This window comes from Leuciscus leuciscus, assembly GCF_965113295.1.
Source record: "Leuciscus leuciscus genome assembly, chromosome: 20".
Taxonomy (NCBI): domain Eukaryota; kingdom Metazoa; phylum Chordata; class Actinopteri; order Cypriniformes; family Leuciscidae; genus Leuciscus; species Leuciscus leuciscus.
Window position 1 is genome coordinate 5,029,962 of NC_138744.1, and position 21,038 is coordinate 5,050,999.

The 21,038-nt window shown below is 38.6% G+C and overlaps 1 protein-coding gene across 16 annotated transcripts in view; it reads left to right on the forward strand.

Moving 5' to 3' along the window:
- The first annotated feature begins 1,782 nt into the window (after nucleotides 1-1,782).
- The window catches only part of rims2a (regulating synaptic membrane exocytosis 2a), a 204,284-nt gene continuing 185,028 nt past the window's right edge, over nucleotides 1,783-21,038 (forward strand). For 10 of the 16 annotated variants that reach the window (XM_082150612.1, XM_082150630.1, XM_082150631.1 and 7 more), the window contains exons 1-2: nucleotides 1,783-1,986; nucleotides 2,428-2,588. In XM_082150612.1, coding sequence (XP_082006738.1) covers nucleotides 2,443-2,588 — 146 coding nt within the window. In that variant the 5' untranslated portion in view covers nucleotides 1,783-1,986; nucleotides 2,428-2,442. The remainder of the gene's footprint in view (nucleotides 1,987-2,427; nucleotides 2,589-21,038) is intronic. The other 6 variants (XM_082150615.1, XM_082150617.1, XM_082150613.1 and 3 more) reach the window with 2 other exon arrangements.

The window sequence follows — 21,038 nt, forward strand, 5'->3', positions numbered from 1 at the left end:
CAAGTTTCCCTCGTAGGTGTTCTTGCTGATGTAATGTGGGCTACATTTGAAAGAAGTGAGATCTGATGGTGGACTTCAATAATTGCTATGGTAAGATTGCTGAGTATTGTCTCTCTGTTCTCATAAGTTTATATACAGACTTTAATGCAAACTGATGTTTTATGGTGTTTGTGTTATGTATAATTTGCTAATGTAAACCTGTGTGCTGTTCTTCTCATCCTATCAAAGACTTAATGCTCTAATGAGATATAAGACACTTCACCTTTTTAGTCTATAATCCTATCATCTCAATCTGCACTCATTTAAAACTGTTACAGTCATTGCAAGCCAAAGGATGTGAGAAATGCAGGGTAAGGAATGAATATAGTCAGAAACAGGTGCTTTGGTTGACGACCGGGGGTAATGTAATTTATAACTCATTAACATTATGAAATGTTGAACAGATCAGAACCTGATGTACCTACATTTTATGTTCCACAAAGATTCAACACACATTTTAATCTAATGGGTAAAAAAGCTGAATGAGGGTGCTCTACCACATATTAAAGAAAAAGAAAAAAAAATGAAAGAAAAGTTGGCACACCACAGCTCTAAAAATAGAAAATGTATTTCATGTTCTCACCACAGGTGATGTTTCGAGGCTAGTGGCTCTTCATCAGACACAAATTTTAAATACTTAAAAAAAAAAATTGGTTTAAATATTTGACTAATGATCTAAGCATTACAATGATTACATAATGTAGTAATGTTTGATATGATATTGTTGATGGTCATGCTAAATGTTGCTGTGGTAAATAACGTATCATAATCCCATTATGGAATCAGGAATCATCTCATTAATATTTAATTCATTAAAGCATAAATATTAAGATAAAATTAAGTGGTGTTTTATTTGGCTCTCAATTGAAATGAAGTAGATGTTTTATTTTGCAGCTTTATAATTGAGCATTATCATCTCTTAAAAGGATGTTGCAGTGTTCCATGAAGGTGATAATAAATTCACGCATTATTGGTCTATGCTTGTAGTCTGCAAGGAGCCCTTCTCAGGTTATTTTTAGAATTTATGGCTGATCCTGCTCGAATAAAGACTCCAGTCCGTTTTTTCGCTATGATTTTCGACTGGCTGTCAATGAAATTTCGAGTCCTACTATGGCAAAGGTTTAGATGAATATTCATAAGGTCATACTGACGTTGTGTCATCATGACCTTCCAATGGTCAGGTCTTGATGCTTCAATATTCATTGGTTCATGGTGATGATGCTGACGATGAGTTCTTATCTTTCATTGGTGGTGTTTTGGTTCCTGAATAACCGAATTGAAATGTTGGGTTAGGATTTATCTGGCTAAACATATTTTGTAAGATTTAAATTTTAATGTACTATACACTTGTCAATGTTGTGTACAGGGAAATAAAACAATTGGTTTTTGTCACTTTCTGTTCAGCGTTATTCTAGAAGGTTTATTAAATGCCAGGGAAAGTTGTTTTGTTTATTATTTAGCATGGGAAACTTGATAATCTACAAATAGCCTACCTATCATTTTCCTGGCATTGAATGAGAAAAAGATTTAGTTCCTGAATATTAATTATGCAACGGTGACGTCTAGTGCATCCGTTCCAATGGCGAATGATATGTTTTTAAATATCAAACAGACCGTGCTGACGTAGAGTTTCATTCCAAATCGAACGTTGCCTCATGAATATGAACAGTCAAGCCTTCGCCATAGCACGATTGGTAAAACAGTAAAGCCTTCGCCGGGCATCTTTGCTCCGCCCACACTCTTCCAATTGGGATTCTCTGTCGCTGCATCCATTTTTGTGTGTTTAAGATATCTTCAAGAATTACCAAACCTGGAGGAAAGCGAGGCACCGGAGCAGAGGGACACAAAAGGGAAGCAAACGTTTATTATGAGATGCAAAAGAACTTTTCCAGGACGATGACAGCGATGGGTTAGACAGGATTGAACAGGATGATGGCCAAATAAAAGGCAAGAGGCGCTTTCACATCCTCACTGAGATCTGGAATAACATCTGAGATCTGCTATTTTATTCATAATGCATCGATGCTTTATTCATTTTCTTTTTGCATTGAGGAAGAGGAGCATATTAAACAGGATTGCGTGAATTTCAATAGCCATCACCTTTAAACGGACCAGCTGTATCCATTCTTCTGTTGCTCATAGAATGATTGATCTAATGCTGTAAAATCTACCTTATTTATAGTCCATGAGCTTGCATTGTTATCATTGCAATAGTTGTATAATAACTGAACCTCTTTTATAGTGTTGTAAAACACCATAACGGTCATCAGAGATGCTGCTGTGGTGGGTTATAATGCTTTGATCCCTGAGCAACCAAAATGCACTGATGATTGATCAAATAGACCTTGCATTCATCATGGATTAAGTCTAGTTATTGATCTTCTTCAGCATCGGCGTGTAAAGATGTCTGCTCCAGCCGGGCTCCACAGCGGGCCTGTCCTGCCGGAGATGCCGGACCTGAGCCACCTCACCGAGGAGGAGAGGAAGATCATCCTCGGTGTCATGGACAGGCAGAAGAAAGAGGAGGAGAAGGAGCAGTCCATGCTGAAGTAAGAGCTTTATGGATTCTGTATGTGAAAAGGAAATATATCTCGAGCTGAAGGATTGAGAGGGAACGAGGTGTGAACGATCCCTCGTTTGATTTGAAACATTGAGCCCGTGTGTTGGAGGTTTAGAATCACACTTGTGTTTATTAGTCATATGGAGATCATCAGGCCTATGCTTCATTCTCAGCTATGGGATTGTATTATGCGCCATTTTGCCTTTATACAAGTGCCCACTTCATAATGACAGCTCATAGTAGAATAGCACGCTATTGCGGTTTAATCGATGTGAATATCTAATGTTGTTTTGACCCGAGCGTTGAGGCTGCGGCGCCAGAGATTTCAGCACGACGGCGCTGTCCACTGACTTACAGACCCATTGAATGCCGTTCTGATTGAAACATGGAGAATTTAAAGTTGTTTTTTTTTCAGTATAAATGCAAATGATTTTAATGGAATGCTATTATATTCCTTTATTGGTTGGATTTTTCCAGAAATATGTTCTCGGTCGGGCATATTTGCGGATGCTTAGGAACTGGGGAAATGGTTCAATACAGCAGGGGTTTCTGATGCCAGGGACCCTCAAATATTTGATCTTGTTAGAGACTTTGTCACTTTAAAATGTAAAGCCAGCTATATATTATAATGTATAAAGATCAATTTATACTGCATGAGAGAAATAGTATGTGTGACATTTTAGTAACAATATAAAATAGAAACATTGCTTGAAAAATGAAGCGATTGGCTACTTCTGTCAAAGTAATATTAAATCATAGGGCTGTCAATAGAATAAAATAGTCATGAATAATCTCATGATTTACAACCAGTCACAACTGAAATGTTCTGTTTGAACACTCCTGCTATACAATCAAAACAACTTTTGTTGCTTGTTTCTGTTTAGAAAGGTCTGATTTCATATTTATAAAATGCTAGGCAAACCAAGATACTTTTGTATTATTTTATGATGTATATATGAATTAAATGATTCATATAAATGGGGAAAGTTACTTTTAAAAGTATTGCATTACAATGTTGGGATATTACCTAAAAAAACCTAACTAATTGAGTTACTTTTTATGTAAAGTAATTTTGCATTACTTTTTCTCATCTGGGCTGGACTTGCTTGTTTGTTTTTTAATAACAAAAAAAGTTATTAAAAAAAGGCCTTTTCACACCAAAAGTGAAATAAGTGAATAATTCGCGCCTGTACAGTAGCGGACGCAGCTCAAACAAACCTTTCAGCTGTGCTGACATTCTGGATTACAGAAGAATAAGATGCAGGAGAAGAAAACAAAAAAGAAGCACAAATGTGATGTTTATCTAAAGTCATTTTTGCTTATCGAAGCTCGACAGCAAAGGCTTTGCTTAATAGATTTACATTAAATACATAAAGTATATTTGTGTTAATAAATAGGAAAACAAAGTAACTTGCATTACTTCTTTGAAAAAAGTAACTCAGATATTTTGTTGTAAATTTAAAAGTAATGTGTTACTTTACCAGTTACTTGTAAAAAAGTAATTTGATTATGTAACTTGTTACTTGTATTGCGTTACACCCAATGAAAATGTTTATGTTTGCAATTTCTTAAGGCCTCTCAAAACAAGGTAATGTTTTTAAGGCTAATTATGGTTAATGACTTATCTGATTTCCCCCAGCTAGTGATTTGGTTGCAGTGTGCAATAAATGTATGCACAAACTCTATGATTCAAACAGGAAATATGAGCAACCGCAGAGTGTCTTTAGCTCACAGACTTTTTTTTGTGAGGGTGTGGAGACGTGCTTCTATCATTAGGTAAATATTAACACTGCAGCATGGAAATAGGGCCGATTCCGTGCAATAAGTGAAGTAAACATGAGTCACAGACGTAAAGCCGAATGCCACCTCGTTGCTGGTGTGTGTGTGTGTTTTAGGTGAGTCACTTGATCCCTCCCTCTTAAACACACACATCCACCATTCATAGTTTCGAGAGAGCGAGAGGGATGTGCTGATGTCATATAAGGGAGGGTGATGGTTGGTTAGCATCAGTGTGGACGCAGTCACGAGGCCTCTGATCTTTTCTAGAGTAGTGTGCAAACGGCCGGTGTAGAGTTACACAACAACACGGCGGCTTGTTGGCCCCTGACTGTTACTTATACTGAACAGTGAATGTGCAGAGCTGCTGCCCATGTCATGTGACTCGAGGCCTGATCACATTCTCATCGCTGGTCCACAAGGCCATGCCTTCATTTGCGTTATTTAAAAGGGTCATAATTTGCATAATTAATTGTTTCCTTTAAACCAGGGGTGCAAAACTCAGTTCCTGGAGGGCCACAGTCCTGCAGGCCAAACCCTGCTGTAGTTCTCAGATAATCTTTGGTTAGCTGGATCAGGTGTGTTTGAAGCTAAACTCTGCAGGACTGTGGCCCCTTCAGGAACTGAGTTTTGCACCCCTGCTCTAAACTATGACTGTTTTCGGCACATAAAACCTTGACTAACTTAAAGGTGCTCTGCGTTTTTTAGGCCTAAACATTTTTTGTCACATATAGCAAACATCTTCTCACTATCCGAAAGCTGTCTGTCCCCTGAACACACTGTAAAAAAACACGGTCTCTGTAGACAGCCCAGGCTCCACAAACGGCAAGAAAAACAAACTGGCCCAGCCTGGACCACGAAACATAACAAACAGTGTTCCAGCCAATAACCGACAAGAATGATTTGGGAGTGTGGGTTAGTGCCCGTACACATGAAGGGGGGTGTGGGGAGTGGAGGAGAGAGAAGCATGAAAGAGGGAAGTTAGCTAGAGGAGAGATGTCCTAGACAACGAAAACGACTAACGTTAAAAATGTATATTCTTGAGAATTTTAAAATGGCCGACACACGACCAAAGAGACGACGTTCCGATGAACTAATAACAAAGAATAGGGAAAAGGAGAAGGAACACACAAAGTCCCGAATTTACATCGGAAAAGCGTTCAAAAGGTGGCGAGAACCCCGCCGGCAGAAGCGCTTCCAGTCCGACATTCAGGTGGCCATTTTTAAGACTTCTATTCGTGCAACCTCTGTAATGATTGGCTAACTTCATAGGAACTAAACAGGGGTGCGTTTCCCGTACAATTGCGTAACTCGCTGCTGAACTATCATAGTACGATGCATCGTTTGAAATCAACTAGCTAGTCATGACTGTTTCCCAAAACCGTATTATCGCAAATTTGTCGTTCAACAGATTCAGATTCAATCATAGGCTTGTTCTTAAGTACTAGTACGCACATGCGCGCTCTTCAAAAATGGTGCTTTAAATCTCTTGACAAACTTAAAGACGTAAATGGCATTTATATATATTCGAAATAAAAGATATAGATTGTGCTGAATCTCAGCTTGCTGATTTTGTTCAAGATATGGATTTATTAAGTCCAAATGTCATGCAAACAATAAAATAATCAGTTCCAACCACAAAACTTTGTGATGCTATTTGCAAATGTTCATTGGAACTATGGTTTTGGGAAACACAGACTCGTGTATCAATGCTGATAATGATGGAACTTGCGACCATAGTTGGCTAACGCTGCTTTCTGGAAACGCACCCCAGTCCCATTTTTGCTCCTTTCAGAAGGTTCTGCAGAGCAGAAGGTGCTACACACAGACAGCAATAGCACAAGATTTGACAGACTTTACCACTATACTCTTTTAATTAGTTCTTCTGGTGTCTAGGATTAATAGTATCTGTCATACTTCCTCCTTGCCATGATGATTGGGAAATGTGGCCAATCATAATTGTGTTAAAGCATCTTTCTGAATCTGAATGAGCCGTTTTTGCAGCTTAGATTCAATAAAATCGCTGTTTTGCATCTTTGTTTTGTTTTCAAAAGTATGTTTTCATGCATCATATTTACTCATTAGCATGATAGTTCTGGAATTAGATGTTGTCTAGTCAAGGTGGTAATGGAGAACAAGCTGGTTGACTGGACATTAGTGAGAGTTTTAAGCCTGGTTGTTGCACCATAAATCTCAGCGTAACCACGGCAGTCAGGCCACAGGATGTTCCTTTTATTTTTAAAGAGGCATAAACATAAACACACAACAGTGGCTGGAAGCCAGATCAGGGAATCCTGGGAGAATGAAGAGATGAAGAAGCCCTCTGTTGAAGTGTTTGCCAACTTCCTGTCATCTTCACTGGATGAGCCACAAAGAAATTGAAACAAATCCAGTAAGAGAGAGATGGAGAGTGAGGGAGAGTTTTAGTTGCTGAAAGTGAGAGCATGCCAAGGGAGGTGTTTATGGAGTATGAAAGAGACAGGATGTTTAAGAGATTTGACTGGAGAGAGATTGCATTGAGAGAGCAGTTGTTGCAGATTTGCTGTGTCCAGGGGGTTGCCCCTCTCCCTCTGGGATCACTGAGGCCTATGGGTAAGAACGAGACCTGTATCACCCTTTGAAAGTAAGTGTGCTCAAGTTGATGCGTACTTCCCACAGCCACCTATATTCACCTATTCTTTCTGTCTCTTTCTCAAATAGCCTGACTTTTGACTTGCCGTTCTCATTCGCAACTCATTCAGGCTAAGAAATGTCAGCTTAGACTTGAAGACCATGTGACCAACATTTATAGCTGTCAACCACAGTTTGTTTTGTACAATTTGCCAGAATACAGTTATACTCTTGGATATCTAGCTTATTACTAAACAAATACTTGAGTATCAAAGATTTGATGCCACTAACCTGGCAAACTTTGGCAAATATAACGATTAGCTATTACTTAAAATTGCTCATTGCATTAAAGGGGCAGTATGTAATATTGACAGCTAGTGGTTGAAATAGGCACTGCAGTCCAAATTCAAAATATTGGAGGAGAGGGTTACCCCTCCTCCTTAAACTCGAAGCTCACTCGACTTGCCAGATTGAGGAAATGCAACAGGAATGAGCGCAATTGACAATGCTAATGTGTCTGTTTTATATGCCTCTGGTCACAGAGCTTTTTAGATTGATGCTGAGGCTTTTTAGGTCGGGAAGAATTTGCGATCTCTGACCCTGTTCGTTTGCTGGCTTCCATGTCTGCAATACGCTGTTTTGCACCAACTGGCAACCCGTGGTGTCGAAATACTATTGGGTAAATTAGCAGTAGGCAGGATCACACAGTCCAAAACAAAAACAGACATCCCGACACGGAACGCACATTTCACAGTAGATTAACTTGCTGTAGAAGTGTTTTTCTGAGAAACAAGTATTTGAACTTAGCATGTTTCCTAAATATCTGCAAACATATGGTATTTTCATGCTTTAGTACAGGCAAAACAATTACATTCAGCACCTTTAACATTGCATGAACATGCATTTGCTTCGAGGCAGACCCACAACTCTCGGGCGTCAACCTGATTGGAACTGCCTATTTGCTTCTAGTGTTTGCCAGTTTTATGCATCAGCCAGTCTCTGATTGGACTGTGGGTGTGCTTGTCTGAGGCTGAGACTGTCATTTGCTCATACATTGAAATGATTTCCCATCAGTACTCACAGGAATCCCTCCTCAAATCCATTATCCATCTGTGCATTCTAACAGTGAGGAACGTTGTGACCAGAATTGTAGTACACATGGCATCCCCCGCTACCATGTAAAGAACCTCCGTGAGCCCCCCTCCCCCACACACACATCTTGTCGCCCCCGGGGGGACGAGCCGCAGTGAGGCTCAATCCACACTGCAGAACACACACCAAATGGCTCCGTCCTGCTCATTAGCATCTTCCATCAGTGTGCTAGCTGGCATACGGGATGTTAATGGGCTGGTTTGTGAAAAAACACCGGATGTTGGTTAACCAAAAGTTGAGGGTGTGTCTTTTAGCTCTGTTCCAAAACCTAGTGAGCTGCTAATGGCCTAGATACAGTAGGTAGCTGTCTTCTAAGACAGCATTCTCAAATGAAAACTGTTTTGGAACGCTTTACATAGACAGTAGTGCAGGACAAATCATGCTGCTAACATAAAGCAATACTTCGATTTTGATTCACAAACTTGCGATTCGATTTAAATTCGATCTCAGATCAAATATCTAGAATAGTACAAAAAATATTCTCAACTAATGATGTATTGTAAACTACAGGCAATCCTGTCAGTTGGTACATTACTATTAAAGGTTGAAGCCTAACAACTGATTTGTAGACAAACATGTAAATTGCACATAAGGCAGGTTTTTATAATAAAAACTTTTGATGATATAATCACTGTTCTACTCCATGTTGTTTTTATTGAAATATAAACATTTAAAGGGGACCTATTATGCCCCTTTTTAAAAGATGTAATATAAGTCTCGGGTGTCCCCAGGGTGTGTCTGTGAAGTTTCAGCTCTAAATACCCCATAGATTATTTATTATACAACGTTGTAAATGCCCATTTTTGAGTGGAAGGAAATACATGCTTTTTTCGTGCATGTATCTTTAAATGCAAATGAGCTGCTACTCCCCACCCTCCTTTACAGAAGAGGGCGGAGCCTTTACAGCTTGTGCCTCGGATACTTTGCCAAAAACTAACAACATTTATTTGGTTTTGATTATCATCTCTATCGTGGTCACGCTCACGTGACATTACAGTTCTTCATCATCATGAAAGTTTATTATCTGCATGCGTTTTAAAGCCATATCAGGCAAAATTTCTGATGTATGGTTTTCTGAGCGCAACACAGCAGAAGCACGCGCACAGAATAAGAAGCTTTAATAAGAATACATTTCTTACTTGAATGCTGCTGTCAAATGCTCTGGCGAGGAGATAAACATGGCGGACTGTGCACAGCTCATTCAGGGCGGGTCTATGCTAATAGGACAGAGTCCGTCAGCAGTCGTGGGCGGGGCCTAAGCATTTGTGACGCTACAAAAGAGATACTGCTTATGATTTATGGGGTTAAAAAGAGAGGAATGGGTGGAATTTTACCATTATAGGGTGGTTGTGTACACACTGCGGAAACACATTTATGTTCAAACACCATGTTAAAGTGAATTTTGCATAATAGGTCCCCTTTAAATGGTGGTTGGCATAACTTTTTGTCTAGCTAACTATTAAGCTCTTGTGATTGAATGGCTTTCCTGAGGTAAATGTGATGTTACATGACATAGTTTACAAGCTGTTCTGTTGACAACTCTCCGTGAAACACTGATTGAGACATGACACATTTCATTAAGTTGTATTGTACACATTCAGCATACCTTCTGATGTTCATTGACGTTTATTTTGTGCCATAACTAGTAGTAAAGAGGAATAGACAACAACAACAACATTTATTTAGATTTTGATTTTGAAAGCTGGGTCTTTTTTGTTCACTGAAACTGAAAACAGCACAGACTAAAAGATCGAGCCTTGGGATTTAAGAATCAGTATCGGTTCATCAAATTGAGAAGCCCTATAAAAGATATCATTTTTACATTTTTAGATGTATATTTACAATGCTTCTCAGTACGGAATGAATAGTAAGTGAAATCTCTTTCCTAGTCCACCATATTGGATTTTTTTTCCACTGAGATTGTTGCACTGCATTCTGGGATTGCATGTCTAGAAGGCTACGTAATTAAGTTAAATAAGCATTTGCATTGAGAGCAAACCATATGATGGCTGAGCAGAGCTTCTGTTTTGTCCGCATTACCTCTGCCCTCCTCTCGTTTTGACTCGCCTTCCTATTCGTGACTCGTTCATGTTGTCACCTAACATTACTTATTCTCTCATTTTTAAAAATCTTTGTATTCTGTTTATCTCTTTCTCTCTCGCTCTTTTCTAAAGTTACCCACTCTTCTCCCCTGCTGTTCACACTACATTTATGTGATTTTTTAAATATTTTTTATATTTCCTTCATTTGATGTTTTGTTTCAGAATCTAGAGAGCCGCCTGCGATGTGCTCAGTGGAAATATTTATCTAAAAAGGCAGACAAAGTAAAAGCTGTGTAGTTTTACCTTTATTGCATCATTAGCTTAGAAATATGCAACCCTTTTGAATCCAATTGCGAATCAAGTCTTCTGTTGCTGCTGATGTACACTATAGGCCACATTTACATTACATGGTTCAAGTGACCCAATTCCGTTTTTTTCCCCTCCCATGTAGCAAAGATCGGATTTGACCCAAGGACATGTAAGCAGGACAAAGCACATGGATTCCGATATTCTCAGATCAGTTTCAGGCCTCATTCATATGTGGAAATAAATCGGTGGTGATTTACGTAATCTCAGGTGGACACCAACCGCGATCACATGACTCTTTTCAGTGGCGCAATGGAGTACGAAAACGACTCAATGTTTTGCTGAACTTTAAAGATTGTGCGAAAAGCAAAAGCTTGTATTATCATTTCATCTGTGTCCATTGCCGCTTTTCCGGGTCAGTACATCTACCTTGGGTTGTTTTGCCAAGTGAATAGTGTAAATGCCGATATTGGATATGGGCCACTTTTAAAAGAAGATGTAAGCTGGCCATCAAAAAAAAAAAGAGGTCAGGATATTGTCAACTAATCAGAATTGGCCATGAAGACTTGAAGTGTAAATGCAGCCATAGTGTTCTAAATCAGTCACTCATGAGGTTCCAGAGCTACTTCTCTCTGTTTGTGTATATGACGAGTCACGCAGGTATTGGGCTATTCCGCAGCTGTTGTCGTCCGGACCGGTCTAAAATAGTCTGTAAATACTTCTTATTATAGGCGTATCGTAGTGATTCAATCTAGCCCATTATATAAATGTTGTAAATTTGTACCTTTAACTTGACCGCCGCATGTTTAGAACACTGTGTCATGCTGCAAAAGACATGAGACACAAACGCAAAGGTCAGAACTGAAATGAAAACATAGAAAATAGAAAACTGACCATGGAAAACTGAAATGAAAATTTGAAATTTTCCCAATAGGCAGCTAACTGAAATAATATTTTTAAAATAGTGCTAAAATTACATAAAAAAAAAGAATGACAGATAAATAGAAATATTAAAAAACCTAATAAAAATGAGAAAAGCACATAGCGATTACTAAAACTTAAGCTAAAATTTAAATAATTATTTTTTAAATGAGAGCTAATTTAAATTAAAATATGAATTAATTCTATAATAGTATGCAAAAATATCTGATGATAATAGTATGCTACTGAAATGAGCTACACAATGCAATGTGCTTGACCAGACTTTCTATTTCCATGTAGTGAATGAACCAGAAGCTGGGATTTTTATATAATTGGACTGTCAAAAATAAAAGCATTTTTAAACAAAAGCTGATTAAAAATGCAACAACAAAAAAAAAACAGCATCCACTGAATTAAACATGAGGGCATGTGACGGCAGTATGGCATAGGCCTACTACTGTTTAAAACATGTTTTATGTTTTAAAACACTGTTTCCTCTATAAAACCATGTATGTTGTGCAGTATGCTAGGAATTCATTACTGAACATAAGGTAGATAATACACTGTATGCTTATGTGTGCACTAGATCCAGGAAACATTTGTTGACTCATCAGTAAAACAGAATAAATGACCTCAAACTAACATGCTGTGATACGCAGTGTATGAGTAAATCAGAAGTCAGCCAGTTTCCTGTGCAGCGGAAGCGCCCAGCGTGAGTATAGTACACAGAGCGCTACGTCACAGCGATGAGAAACCCAACACTCCTGCTGTATAGTTCTTGCCCTGCCATTGCATAAGGCTGACCCGGCACACTGGGAAACACGGAGAGTGTGCAGCGTTTAGAAGCGTTCTGGCACAAATGCAATCTGCCTTGATGTTTCTCAGTTTGTTTTACATTTATGGGCATGTAGAGACTTTGTGTTTATGTAAAAACCCCATAGTGATTACAGACAGGCTCCTCAAAGAGATAGATAACGGGAAATAATAATTCTGACAACATTTAAAGCCCGTTCACACCAAGGACATACAGATGCAGGTCTAAAACGAGTCCACACCATAACTATATCGGTAATGACAAAGAGGAATGATATCAATGGAATCACTTTCAGAATGATTTTTTCTAGCTGATAAAACAATAAAAACAGCCAATCAATTGACGACAGCCAATCAGAATCCAGAGCTTGAGCATTTAAAGCTACAGACGACAGAACTGCAGCACATGCTTATTATAAACAGAACATTTTCGTACGTTGGTGTGGACGCTAATATAGTTATCGTTATAGTTATCGTTCTTGGTGTGAACGGGCCTTTACTCACCCTCATGTTCAATCTCCAAACATTATAGGAAAGCCCCATAAAAGTGGTTCACATGACTTATTCACAATATTCAAAAATGTTCCACTTAATGAAGAGTTAATGAAATTGAAGTAATTGTTTTCTGTAGCTCTTAAATCTCATTTGCACACTTGCACCGATTGACACCAGAAGTAAAATGACTTCTTTCTTGACCATGTCAAGAGAATGACAGTGAAGCAATGAAGGGCAGGTCTTGTGTGTGTGTGTGTGTGTGTGTGTGTGTGCTGGCCAGTCGAAATGAAGCGCAGAAATGTGAGAGTGTGATGTGGCACCGGTTCATCTGAAGCTGATTGCATGCAAATCCTGAAGAGCCTCACGTTATTCATGGCCGACTATAAATAGCATTGGACTGAAGTCGCGCTCTCTTTGCTCTGTTGGGCTAGTAGAAGAACTAGCAGTCAGATCACATTGCATTAGGCAACATTCACCTCCCATGATGCCACAGAATGACTGTTTAATAAAGAGATGTCAAACACACTCTGGGGTGATACTTTAAACATCACTTTAGACAGAACCGGTTGCCTTTTTAGAGTTATGTTTGGAGTTTGGTCCTTACGATGCTTACTTTAAGTGTCCACTAACATGGAGTGAGCAATGTACTCTCAATGGGAGCTGTGTTGCAGTTTTGTGCAGGGGATTGTGGGAATGGTAGAAGAAGCAATGGGTGAGAGTGTTTATCTACACTACAGTTTAAAAGTTTGGGGATGGTATGATTTATTTAATGATTTTGAAAGAAGTCTGGTGACTGATGTGGACTTTAGGAGCAGAACGAACGCGATGCTGTTTGCTTAGGAAACCCCCTGTCATTGTTTATGCAATATCTAATCAGATCAAATACACAATCTGACATGCATTTAATGTTCTCACATGTTCCTGTGATGGCCACACAGGGGATTACCATCTCTATAATAATAGGATGACAATGTGCTTATCTTTAAAAACAAATGGGTTCATGGAATATCAGCAGTGTGACCCACATACAAGCTTGTTTATATAGAGGCTGTGCTGTTGAAGTTTAGTACCTGTTCTGTCTGAAATGGTTGATTTGTACATACACTAACTAGCATATTATAATTCTGCTTGGTGCCACAGGTTATTTTCATGTATTTGAGTATCTTAGTCTGTTTATTTACTCACCTTCAAGTTGTTCCAAACCTGTATGAATTTCTTCTGTTGAACACAAAAGAAGATATTTTGAGGGATGTCGGTAACCAAACAGTTGATGGGCTCCATTGACTTCCATAGTATTTTTTCCCCATAGAAGTCAATGGGATCCATCAACGTCTGGTTACCCATATTCTTAAAAATATCATCTTCTGTGTTCTAGTGGTCGACCGATATATCGCCAAGGCCGATATATCGGCCGATATTTGGCACTTTTAAAATATCGGCATCGCCCGATACGTTTTTCTGATTGGCCGATGTGTTGGAAGCGGGACTTTTATTTTGACGGCGGCGCTGAGAACACCAGTGCCTGAGAAGAGAACGGCAGCGCCTGATCACGCAGCGCTCACTCACATTCTCCGTCTTCATTAGTTTACGATCTCTGTCAGTCATATCTAATACTTTGTTAGACAGAACTGGTAAACAAAGAAAGTAAATGGTATGCGAAAAAGTAAAGTGTTGCTTTTATATTATTTGTTACAGAAAAGGCAAACAATTAGGCTTTCTCATTTCATTCAGGGTTGGATTAACTTGAGGGTGAGTAAATGATGACAGAATTTTCATGTTTGGGTGAACTATCCCTTTAAGGATATTATTCCTGTGAAGCAGAGGGTTTTTGAGTTGTGTCTGGCCCATTTTCTCCATCTAATCTCTTTGCTCCATTTGAAGAGTATTTAAAAAACTTTTTACATGTTCTTAAAGGAACAGTTCACCCAAAATTTCTGTCATAATTTACTCACCCTCATGTCGTTCTAAAGCTCTTTATATGAAAGGAGATGGGCGATACTACCCATCAGCTCTATAATCATCCAAAAAGAATTTGTCAGTATGTGCTAAAAATCATCCTCTCTTCCACAAATTCCTGTCATTCATGTTTGCACGTATTAGTAAATGCCTTAAGACAGGTCGTGCCACATTTGATGTCAGATGTCATTGTTCTTGTATGTTTGCTGTCATACAACATGTTTGGAATGACATGATGAAGAGTAAATTATTCACTTTCGTCTTTTAAAAATGGACTGTAACCTGAAGAATTAATACTTTTATTCAACAAGAGCACATTAAATTGACCCAAAGGTAAAGACATTTATAATGTTTAAAACAATTCTATTTCAAATAAATGCTGTTCAAAAAATACAGAAAAAAAAGGTATAATGGTTTTCACAAAAATATGAAGCAGCAACAACTGTTTTCAACATTGATAATTATAAGAAATGTTTCTTTAGCAGGAAATCAGCATATTAGAATGATTTCGGAAGTATCATGTGACACTGAAGACTGGAGTAATCATGACATTGCATCACAGGAATAAATTACATTTTAAATATATTTGCAATTGTAATAATATTTCACAATATTACTGTTTTACCTTATGATTAATCAAATAAATGCAGCCTTGGTGAGCAGAAGAGATTTCTTTCAAAAACATAAAAAAATCTTTACTGCCTCCAAACTTTGAACGGTAGTTCTGCTCGTAAATCTCATTCGCTCAGTTTTGTTAAAGGCACAATACCACGAACCTTGTCTAGTGACTAGTTCTTCCTCAGAAATGCTCATTGTAGCAGCCTAGCTGTTAACCTGTAAACATGACTGTAAACAGTTTCTCTTTGTACATCTGGACACTGGAACAGTGACTGGTTATTTCAGCAGCTCTTGCTATTTCCGTGGACATGTATCAGATGGTCAGTGGGCGGTCAGTCTGAGATTAGATTGTGCTGGTCTGTGACTCTGTAAGATCAGATTCAGCACCCGGGACAGCAGCACTGAGAGCTGATGCCTGATCCTTTACTCTTACCCTCATGTCCTTCCAAACCTGAATGCTTTTCTGTCTTCTGCAGAACATAAATGAACAAACTATGTTTGTACAATGGAAGTCAATGGAACCCAATGTTCTTCTAGATATCTTTTGTATTCTGCAAAAGAAAGAAATGCAAACAGGTTTGGAACAACACAAGAGTGAGTAAAGGATGACAGAATGTTCATTTTTGTTTGATCTCTTTATTATCACAACAGAGAGATAAATAAAGAGAGATTATATATATGTGCATTTATTTTTTACAAGAAAGATACAATTTGGGAATGACAATTGCTTTTTACAGTAAATTAATAAAATGACAATTCTGGCATCATTTACTCACCCTCATGTTTTTTTTTCCAAATTTCATAGTTGTATGGACAACTTACATTTACATTTAGTTATTTAGCAGACGCTTTTGTCCAAAGCGACTTACAAATTGGGACTAAATTAAGCAAGTCATCGTGAAGAGGCAAAAAAACAACGCAAGAAGTGCTCAAAATACGAAGTTCAGGCATTATTCAGAGTAGCATAAGCCCGATAAGCGAGAATTTACAGGAAAATATATATATATATATACACCTTTTTTTTTTATTTTTTTTTTTTTTTTTTTTATGAGGTTAAGTGCTCACGGAAGAGAAGAGTTTTCAGCTCTTTTTTGAATGTTGTCATGGATTCTGCATTCCGGATGCCGGTGGGGAGATCATTCCACCAGCATGGAACTGTGAATAAGAATGTTCTGGAAAGTGATTGTTTTTTGGCTCTCTGTGATGGGACCACGAGACCCTGTGAAGACCATGGGAAACCATGGGTTTCCCATGAGACCATGGGAAACTTGCATGCTACCTTTATGGTGCTTTTTATGACTGGGATTCTCCTACATTTAGATGATGATAAACAAAATAAATTGAAAAGGCATAATAGTCTTGATTGAACTCCTATTCAACTCCTTCATATGACCAGGATTTGAAGAGAACATTCAAAGGCATTCATTTAATCGGTCACTCTTCTTCCAATCTTAATCAGTGAAAGACAGATTCCAGTTGTTTTAGGTTGGCTAATGAGATGCCATGTTAAAATAAGACTTTTTTTTGTTTTTGAGTGTTCTGTTGCTTTAACGCCGTGGTTCATGTGTATTTGCGTTTTTGCTGTGATGGTCGACTGCTTATGTAGGATGGATTCTACTTTGGATATAATTTCTTTGGGAAATGATAGGTGTCCTATGTCTGACTGATCCGATCGGATTTGGTAACCATACTAATGACTTTTTGGCACAGTTGTTATTGTGTGTGTGTGTGTGTGTTTGTGGCCACATAAACACATGTGTTAAGCACACTGACAGCGTTTAACTTACTGATGGCTTGTTCTGGACAGGGACAGGAAACTGCGCTCTCCAACAATACTGGAGTATCCATTACCGCTCTATTGTTAGTCATGTAGGCTATTATTGTAACTTACTCTTAAGAGATGTTCCCTCATCCTCCCCCCACCCACAGGCATGACAACAGCACAGCCACATGGGTAATACGGATGTACAGAGCAGAGTAACCACAGGTTTAGATTATAACACCTCACTTTCAACTAACTTTTGACAACCACAATGTGTACATGGTAAAGATATTGTTTTGAAACAAATGCTGCTTTTTTTTTTTTTTTTACTTTCTTTTCATCAAAGAATCCTGGAAAGCGTAGCCTCAGCCTGACCAGCAGAAATATGCCCAAAACCAGCTTAGGCTACGTTCACACTGCAAGCCTGAGTCATGCCGAATGTGCTGAGTGCGTGTTAGTGTGCTTGGTATGTTTTTCATCTTCAAACCAAACTTGGGTCTTCAGCCGACAACGTTTAAATCCCGTCTGGCTAGTGCGCTTCCCATAAAGTTTACACATTAGATCAGTAGATGGAGAGTAGGCGTCTTTTGTGGCTGTTCGAACCAAGCGTGCCGCACAAGCCCTGAAAAGTGAAGCCAAAACGTCTCGATCGCCCCCCGGTGACTGGTCCTAGTATAGGTCATAAGCCCCGCCTCCCCGTGTTATTCAACGGGACTTGAGACCAACTAAACAATTTAATTACACTTCAAATATCTTTTTTCCGAAGGTGGTTTCTGTCATTTACTGTAGTTTTTATCACGCTGATGTAAATTCAAGGGTTTGTTTTTAAAATAAGTTTTTAGATAGTTATTTGATGCTATAAAAACAGTGGTTTGACGTCATGATTGACAGCTGTGATTGACAGGTTCTCTGAGCGAAGTAGTCACTGAAGCACCAACAGACTGAGGACTGAGGAGATTGGAGCTTTAAATTGAATATCTAAATTTCCATAATTAATTATTTCACACCGAGAGTGAGGGCGGGGCCTTGATTTCTCAGCTTTACTTCCCGCTCACGACTGCGCAGGTCTGGTCCCGAAATCGCTACTGCGCAGACTCAAGCCCCAAGATGTCAGCGCCATATCGGGACACTGGCGGCTTCACTTCTCACCAATGGAAGAGAGCGAAGGGGCGTCGTCCATATTTTTTTACAGTCTACGGTTCGAACACATTCGACCACATGAGTGTTTACACTACGAAAGCAATCCGGTCGAATGCGTTTTCAACTACCTCTGGAAGTGGTGGAAAGTGGACAAGATTAAAACGTTTCAGACCCTGTTTACACACGTATTTAACATCGTCCACTTGTGATCCGATCGACCAAAACACATCTTAATGCCAGGTGTAAACAGGGTGACCAAAGAACTATCGGTATGTGACTCCCATGACTCCCATCAGTGTAGAATTGTGAGGAATGTAGATCGAATTGTAAATAGTGATTCTTGCCAGGAATAAACATAAACTGGACAGAGTTTACAGAAAACATATGCTTAAAAACAGCACAAATTAGTGCTGTACCTTATCAGCGTTTTATGTTTGCCCCATTTTCCATTTTCATTTGGCATTTACACGCTCATGATGTTTGTGTTTAGGTTCATGTTGCAACATCTGCTTACGGATCTGAAAACTGAACGTGTGTTTCTGAATACTGGATGTATGGGGTGGCGTTAAATGTGAGGAGGGATTTAAAGCTGTCACTCAAAGGTTAACCAGGGTCTGCTGCGACCAATCACGGCACTCCCAACTCAAATGAGATTGCTTTTTGATCCAGATGCCACTGCGGAACCGATGACAGCTGGAATCGAGAGCTCCCTCAGTGCTAATCCTCTCTTAAAGGGAAATGTGTTCAAGGGAGGCACTTCCCCTGCCACCCTGCTGAATGGTCCTAATGAACAGGTGTCTGTCGCTATGATGGACCGCCTTGAACCCGGCTGCTATTTCAGGCATCGCTGTGTGAGGGCAGGGCGAGATGTAAAGTTAGCTTGCTTTTGGCTCAAGAACAGCCTTTGTGCTTGCATGCGGTCAACTTAATTATGATGCTGCCTTTTGATGAAATTGTTCAAGGGACATTTCAAAGAATATAATCCCATAATGCTTTGCAATAAGCTCAGTGATAAAAAATTTGATGGTGGGCAAAATGTCAATCATAAATATAATTGATTAAATGCTAACATTGCATCAATTAGCTCTCTCTGATTGGAATCTGACCTTTTCACAGACTGTTATAACATGTTTCCACAGTTATTAACATCTAACCTAGCAACATTTTTCTTATATTTATATACACTATACTTTGTGTTGGCATTAAATTACAGAAAATTTGTTGATTTTGCTGCATGAGTGTTACCAATCTCTCAATATTTAGAAAATTCATAGAATTTATTGCAGATTTTTATTATTTTTTTACATAAAAAAAAAAAAGGAATTTTCTTACACAGTTTTTTTTTGTCTTATTTTCCAGTACAAATATCTAAATATTCTTAAATCAAGATGAATTTTCTTGAGATACAAAATGTCTTAAAATACTGAATTATGGGCCAGATTTACTTAACAGGGCAAATTAGCGTGAGAGCTCAATTCCAAAAAAGCGTAGATGGGAGTGTAAAGTTCTGCGCGTGATCTACTGACGATGTGCAAATTAAAGAACACATAATTTCCATAATGAACAATGCAGTCTACCAATTAGCATCTGGTGGTTTAAGACATGCTTTTTTGGGCTGTAAATAATGGCACAAATACCAGTAAGTTGATGAGTGCACTGCAAACCTTAGTAAATCACTTTGCATGATTCATTGAAATACTCTCCTCCCATAAATTTTGCGTCTGAAAGGGAAATCCTACAAATGCATAAGCAATAAGGCCAGCTGCAAAAATAACCCTGTCCATGCCATTTCAGCGCAGATTCTTTTTACTGCATGTCTTTAGTAAATCCTGAAAGTATTTTTTTAACGCCGCAGGGTTTGCGCAGCCACAAGCTGTTAGTAAATCTGGCCCTATTTTTATTTATTTATTTTTTTTATCAAAATTAAGAGTTTATGGTTAAAAATAGAACAAATATCTGCTTCTGTGGTCAGAAAAAATATATTTTTTCCCATTGGAATTAAATGTATTTTTCCGACCACATTGGCAGACATTTGTTCTTGTTTTGAGCAAAAAGTCACTTATTTTGATTTATTATTTTTCTTTTCTTCCAGAAAATAAGACTGATTTCCTTAATTCATTTTGCATTTCAAGTAAAAGTATCTTGACTGAAGAATATTTTGATATTTGTACTGGAAAACAAGACAAAAATACTAAGGAAAAACAATTTAGCCCAATAGCAACATGCTAAAACTAAACTCTGTTGAAATCAATGGAGACGAGCTCTAGTTGTGCGGCACATGGTTTTGCTGCGCATGTAAAGCTTTCAAAATTGTTCACTTATGAGGCTCAGTTTCTGTTAGGATGCTATGCATTATGCAGCAAGACAGCACACAATGTTTTGGAACAGAGCCTGTGTTCACACACACACACACACACACACACACACACACACACACACACACACACACACACACACACACACACACACACACACACACACACACACACACACACACACACACACACACACACACACACTCACACACTCACACACACGTCTCTTAAAGGGATAGTTCATTTAATTTAATATTACTCTGTGTTCAGCTGAAAGAAGAAAGTCACATACACCTAGGTTGGCTTGAGGGTGAGTAAATGATGGGATCATTTTCATTTTTGGGCAAACTATTCCTTTAAGGCAAGTTGTGTACTGTGGTTTACTCAAGTGTGTGTGTGTTTATTCAGTGGCACTCTGTGGTCTCTCAGATGGTACAGTGCAGGTTATGTTGACCTGGCTCTTTCTGGCATGAGATTACACCATTTCTGCTAAGCTCCTGCTGTGATTATGCCACCTGTTGTACACACGCACA